At 50.5% G+C, this 6,505-nt stretch overlaps 1 protein-coding gene across 2 annotated transcripts in view; it reads right to left on the reverse strand.

Annotated features, from left to right (window-relative positions):
- The window catches only part of Padi4 (peptidyl arginine deiminase 4), a 28,153-nt gene that overhangs the window by 12,376 nt on the left and 9,272 nt on the right, over positions 1-6,505 (reverse strand). For both annotated transcript variants that reach the window (XM_028753973.1, XM_028753972.1), the window contains exons 4-6: positions 4,956-5,023; positions 3,473-3,590; positions 1,747-1,872 (exon numbers count right to left, since the gene is read on the reverse strand). In XM_028753973.1, the coding sequence (XP_028609806.1) occupies positions 1,747-1,872; positions 3,473-3,590; positions 4,956-5,023 (312 nt within the window). The remainder of the gene's footprint in view (positions 1-1,746; positions 1,873-3,472; positions 3,591-4,955; positions 5,024-6,505) is intronic.

Here is a 6,505-nt window from a genome sequence, read left to right on the forward strand (position 1 = left end):
AACCCTAACCCTAACCCTAACCCTAACCCTAACCCTAACCCTAACCCCAACCCTGAGAGGGGTCCAGGAGAGGCAATGAACAGCAGGCGCCAGCAATATTCGGAACTTTGCACAGTTCTTTTATTCATTCATCAACTGGTACATTCATTTGTCCTCAAGCACACTACACTGTCTCCTAGGCAACTAGGGAGGAGCAAAGGCCATTATCTGTAAGAGACACCAATTAAAGTAGTGACAGACGGAAACGGGAGGGTTTCCTGTGGGTAATGAGGCCTAGACGGGGAACAGAGTGATGTCATCAGTTTATCATATGAATATGTATCACACGTATAACATATCATATGTGTTATTCATCATATGTACTTTATATAGTATAGATATTACATGTACGTGTAATACATCACAAATATAAAGTATCATATGGTTACTTTAGGCTAAGGTTGGGAGGAAGTGGGAGCAAATTGAGCCTCAGAAAGCCCTCTGCCATCCTCTGCCCCTGGGAGAGCAGAGGTATCGGTGTGCGGTGCACGCCCCTCCCTGTGGGCATCCACACACCAGTTTAAACCTTGCATGCCTCACAGTGGCTTCTCTGCCCTGCCTCTAGCACACAGACCCATTCCCACCTCAGGGCCTTTGCACCTTCCTCCGAGTGCAGTCTCCTCTGACAGACCTTCCCCTCTCTGCCCCCAGCTCCACACCCCACACTGCTGTCCCTAATTATTTACCCGTCACCCCTCCTATCCCACTAGGATGAAAGTGAGTGGGAGAGAGACTCTGTCCACAACCATATGCCCTGTGCCCAGGACTGAGGCTGGCACTGCCTGGGTAGGAGGAGGTGCAGAGCTACCAGAGTGGAGTGGCAGAGTTCCCAGCAAGTGGGGGCATGGCACATAGTGCAGGAGAGGAGAAAGGAAGAGAGAAAGGGGGAGAGAGGGAGGGTGTGAGAGAGAAAAAGAAAGGAAGGGACAGAGGGGGTGAGGGAAGAGAGGAAGGAAGGAATCAAGGGAGAGGAGATAGAGAAAAGGAGAGAATGGGGCTGGAGAGAGGGCTCAGTGGTTAAGAGCACTGACTGCTCTTCTAGAGGTCCTGAGTTCAATTCCCAGCAACCACATGGTGGCTCACAACCATCTGTAATGGGATCTGATACTTTCTTCTGGTGTGTCTGAAGACAGCTATAGTGTACTTAAAAAAAAAAAAAAAAAAAAAAAGAGCCGCGCAGTGGTGGCGCACGCCTTTAATCCCAGCACTTGGGAGGCAGAGACAGGTGGATTTCTGAGTTCAAGGCCAGCCTGATCTACAGAGTGAGTTCCAGGACAGCCAGGGCTATACAGAGAAACCCTGTCTCGAAAAACCAAAACAAATAAATAAATAACAAAAAGAAAACATTGTATTCATTTCTAAAAAAAGAAAAAAAAAAAGAAACAGAGGGGGAGAGAGGAAAAGGGGGGGGGAGGTGGAAGAAATGGAGAGAGGGAGAAGGGAATTGTGGCGGATGATGGCTGGAAGAAGTCACTCCCCTTGTTCCCAACTGAGACAAGCTCAAGTCACTTCCTCTGGAAGGCAGAGGACTGAAGCACGTGCCCACCTCACAGCCCTGTGCCTGGTGCTCAGAACCAAGCACACCATAGCTTTTGGGAACTCCTGGCCAAAGGGGCGCAGGACAGGGCGGTGCCCCATCTGGTGGGGGCAGGAAAGGAACATGGCGTCACAGCGCCAGAGATGCCAGGGAAGGCCGGGCGGACTCACGTGTAGCCCGGAAGACTCTCACTTTGTTCATTGTGGCCTTGGGAACCTGCAGCACCAGCTGATACTTGTTGAAGAAGTCTTTGGGAGTCTTTGTGCTTAGGGTCATTGGAGACATGTCCTGCAGGTCTGAGACAAGAAGCATGTGGCCATGATATCCCCAGGGCCCTTCTTCCTCCAGGAGCCTCCTGCTGGAGCCCAGACTCCCCCATACCCCGCCACAAAGGAGCCTGGCTTTCTTTTCTCTTTTTAAAATGGCCGCTTATCGCTTATTCTTTCAAATGTTTATTACATCTACTTATTCTTGTTTGTTTTGCAGCACTGGAAATTGGGTCTGGAGTCTTGCACAACTAAGGGTCTGGCATCTTAGTTGTGCAAGGTGAGAGCTCAGCTGCCCAGCCCCGCCCCAGCCCCGCCCCAGTCTCTCAGCCCCGCCCCGGACCCGCCCCGGACCCGCCCCGGCCCACACTTATTTATCCTGTGTGTGTACATTGGAGAGATTAGACAGAACGTGGTACATGTGTGGAGATTAGAGGACAATTTGTAGCAGCCAGTTGCAGCCAGTTCTCATCTGCTACCATGCTGGACCTAGGGATCGAACTCAGGTCGTCAGGCTTGGTAGCAAATGCCCCTACCCACTGAACCATCTCACCAGCCCCTGGATCTGTTCTCTTCAGCATATCCATAACGTTTATCTATGTACGTCTACAAAAGGGTGAATTAAGGATCAAAACTCAGAACGACACAGCCTGTCTGTGTCTATTCGGTTTCTTGCTGTGACCCTGAAACTCAAATTCCGGAGTGCAGAGAGCGCCTGGAACAGTGGTACATGGCAGTGCTCACTGCTGCTGGCTGGACCCCAGTGAAGGACACAAGGGTGAGGCCTCAACCTAGATCTGGGTGAGCCTGGGGACTCCTTCAGCTACTACTGCCTCAGTTTCTCTATCCGTAAGCAGGGGCAGAGAGAGCCAAAGGGGAGAGATGAAATGACATATCTGCAGGTATTGTCTGGAGCTTTGGGAGTACCCACAGGGTGTGATCAATGAGTATCCTTTAGGGATGTCCCTGGGGCTGGCCCCGGCCAGCTGCACACATTAGACACAGTCTTATGATTCCTGGGCAAGCTCCAGCCCTGGCCCCTCAGCTGTAGTTCCTTAACATCCCCCCCCCAGGGAAGGTTGCCCCCTCCATCCCTAGGCTCCCCCAGCATTCTGGGTGAGTATCTATGAGACCCAGCTGCCCCCACCCCACCATCCTCAAATCTCTCAAACCAGGGAGGTGTCGAGCTCCCTGGGCCTCAGATACTGACCCTGCACCTGGGTAACTCTGTGAGTCACAAGCTGTGTGCTTAACTTCTCTGTGCCTCAGTTTCCCCATCCTTTAGGTGGTTGGATCTTGCGTGACATTTGGGGACCAGCACCCCTTTTTATTTGAATTGGGCCCCATGTCTGAGCCAAGCACAGATGTGTGGGCTGATCAGGGGCCAGCGTGGAAAGCAGAGCCTCTTGGGGCTCCAGGAACCCACACTGGTCTCTTCCGACTGAGTGTGACTTTGGTAGGTTATCTTGGGACACTTTCCCACTCCTTCTTCTATAACATGGACATGCTAACACAAACATGCTTTCGCTAAACCAGCTTCAGGGGCTAAGACAAGACCACATTTGCAAACGGGCCTTGTTGAAGAACTAAGCCCTTCTCCCTAGAGCTGGCCAAGGTCTTTTGTCTTTACCTTTGTTGTCTAAGACCATGTCATCCTCAAAGTCCATTTCGGAGGCCTCAGGGTTCTCTTTGTCACAGTTCACCAACAGGATGGCGCCATGGCCGCCCGGGCCCCAGGTCCAGGTGCTCTGGGAACATGAGGAGGGTAAAAGGCGCTGTTGGGAACTCTCTCAGATCCCATCAGCCTTTGGGAGACAAGCAACTGGTTTTCTCTCACATCCCACTTTATCCAGCTTTTTCTCATGCAGCAATTCATGGCCCAAAGAGTGGATTTTTGATGGCTCCAAATCTAACCAAACCTGTCCTAAATGCAGAATGTGTATATTTGTTAAAGACAGCATCTACTCTACCCAAGGCTACTTCAACTTCTAACACTCCTGCTCCCACCTCTGAGAGTGGAGACACGTGCCTGTCCCACTGCATCCAGTCCGTGTGGTGCGGGTCACTGAACCCAGGACGTCGAACATGCTAAGCACCAACTAAGCTGCATCCCAGCCTTGAATCATGTTTTTTAGTTTTATTTTTTTAAATAAAGGAGCCCGATAGTCAAATACACTTAAAAGCCTTTTTAAAATGTTGGCTTGACAAAAAAGCAGAGTCCAGTATGTAAGAATGCCAGGATTCCAATCCACATGGCCACTCTCACGTGACCACATGGGCTCCTTCCCGATGTGAGCGTGAGTCTTAGTGCCAGGCACCGTCTGCCCGACGATGGAATACGCTGGCCCACCCTTAGAGATCTAATGTGATAGATTATAGGATACCACAGGAATTCAACTCGAGGCGGCTCTCTCAGCCACACTTTCCTCTCTTCCTGCTTTTTTTGTTGTTTTTGTTTTGTTTTAGAGACAGGGTTTCTCTGTGTAGCCCTGGCTGTCCCAGAACTCGCTCCGTAGACAAGGCTGGCCTTGAACTCAGAGATCCACCTGCCCTCCGAGTGCTGGCCGGTTCTGATGTTGCAGGGACACTCTGGAGTTCACCCACAGACCCCAGGTTAATAGTGTGAAGGTCCCTTCCTGCACCCTAACCAACCATGCTCCCCCGCCACGCCTCGTTCCTTTCTCCCTTCACCCCATCTCTTGTCCCTTCTCCATCACCCCCCGCCCCTGTCCACAGCTCCGTGGGGACTCATCGACCACTCACTAAGGTCTGGGGAGTATTTCTGAGCCAGAGCTGAGACCCATCTATGTAATTTTGTTCTTGATTGCCTGGGTGACTCTAGAGATTCCGGCGTGAAGGCTGACACCGTTTCTGAACCTACAGTTAATTATAAATATGCTCTCATAAAAGAGATGGAGAGTACACAAGCCGAAAAGTCAAGCTCCCATGCCTGGGGCAGGCCTGTCCATCACGGCCAGACTGGGGAGGGTTAGTTCTTACAAGTTCACATGAGACGCCGGAGAGGTGGCGCTGTTCAGCTCATCACCACAAGGGGGCGCCACAGGAGAGCACAGTGGTCATGAAGAGCGTATGGACAGACATTTGAGCCTCACCTGATCCTTCCCGGCCTGGGCCGGCTTCACTTTGCCAGTGCGGGTGACATCTGCGCTCAGGGACAATTCTGAAATCCGAGAGAAGAGAACTGGTGAGGGTGAGGCCCGGGGCTCGGAGAGTGGCCCTGAGGGACAGCACTCCCTGGAGCATGTCCCCTGGTTTGTCCCCGAGAAGTCACACCTCAATTCAGAGGGCGGAGCCAGGATTTCCAAACACTGTGCTCTTCGGGGGTCATGACTGTGACGCCAAAGCAGTTCCAGCCACCCCAGTGAAGCCTACATATGCCCTGCCACGTCACTCAGTTTTGTAATCTGTGAAATGGGATCGTGGGGCCAAGCTCACTGGGTTATTGTGAGGATTAAATATAACATCTCGGTCCAGGGTGTGGCACTGGAGTAAGCCTCATTTAATTTAAATGTATACTCATGAATGAAATCCATCAATGAAATGAAACCTGGAGGTTTCACATACTATATACATATCCAATACACACTTAAAAAGACTGTGCTGCTCAGGTTCAGATCTCATTAACTTAACTTTTAAAAACTTAGATGAAAGTTTTAGTCTGTAGTCCAGGCTAGCCTTAAGCTTGTAAACTCTGTGATCCTAAGAATGAATTTTTCAAGTGATTTTTTTTTTAATGCATTGGTGTTTTACCTGCATGTATGTCTGTGTGAGGGTGTCAGATCCCCCCGGGACCAGAGTTATAGATAGTTATGAATTGTCATGTGGGTGCTGGGAATTGAACCCAGATCCTCTGGAAGAGCAACCAGTGCTCTTAACCACTGAGCCATCCATCTCTTCAGCTCCTAAGAACGGATTTTTTTTAAAAAATATAATTTTTGTTTTTAATTTTTTTGTGTGTGTGGTAATAGTGTGGTTGCCGTGGAGACCAGAAGAGGGTGTCAGATCGTCTGTAGCTGGGGTTAGAGGTGGTCGTGAGCCACCCGATCAATGTGGGTGCTGCTAGCCAGACCCTGCTGGAGCCGCACACGCTCTTGACTACTGAGCCAACAACTCTCCAGCAACACTAATAGATTCTAGTTAAAGATGGGTAGTAAAGAAATACAAGCCTATGTGCACGCACGGGTTATTCTATGTGCACGCACGGGCTATTCTATGTGCACGCATGGGTTATTCTATGTGCATGCACGGGTTATTCTATCTGCACGCACGGGCTATTCTATGTGCACACACGGGCTATTCTATGTGCACGCACAGGCTATTCTATGTGCACGCACGGGTTATTCTATGTGCACGCACGGGCTATTCTATGTGCACACACGGGCTATTCTATGTGCACGCACGGGTTATTCTATGTGCACACACGGGCTATTCTATGTGCACGCACGGGCTATTCTATGTGCACGCACGGGCTATTCTATGTGCACGCACGGGCTATTCTATGTGCACGCACGGGCTATTCTATGTGCACGCACGGGCTATTCTATGTGCACACACGGGTTATTCTATGTGCACGCACGGGCTATTCTATGTGCACGCACGGGCTATTCTATGTGCACGCACGGGCTATTCTATGTGCACACAC

This window comes from Grammomys surdaster, unplaced genomic scaffold (assembly GCF_004785775.1).
Source record: "Grammomys surdaster isolate TR1022 unplaced genomic scaffold, NIH_TR_1.0 125977, whole genome shotgun sequence".
Taxonomy (NCBI): Eukaryota; Metazoa; Chordata; class Mammalia; order Rodentia; family Muridae; genus Grammomys; species Grammomys surdaster.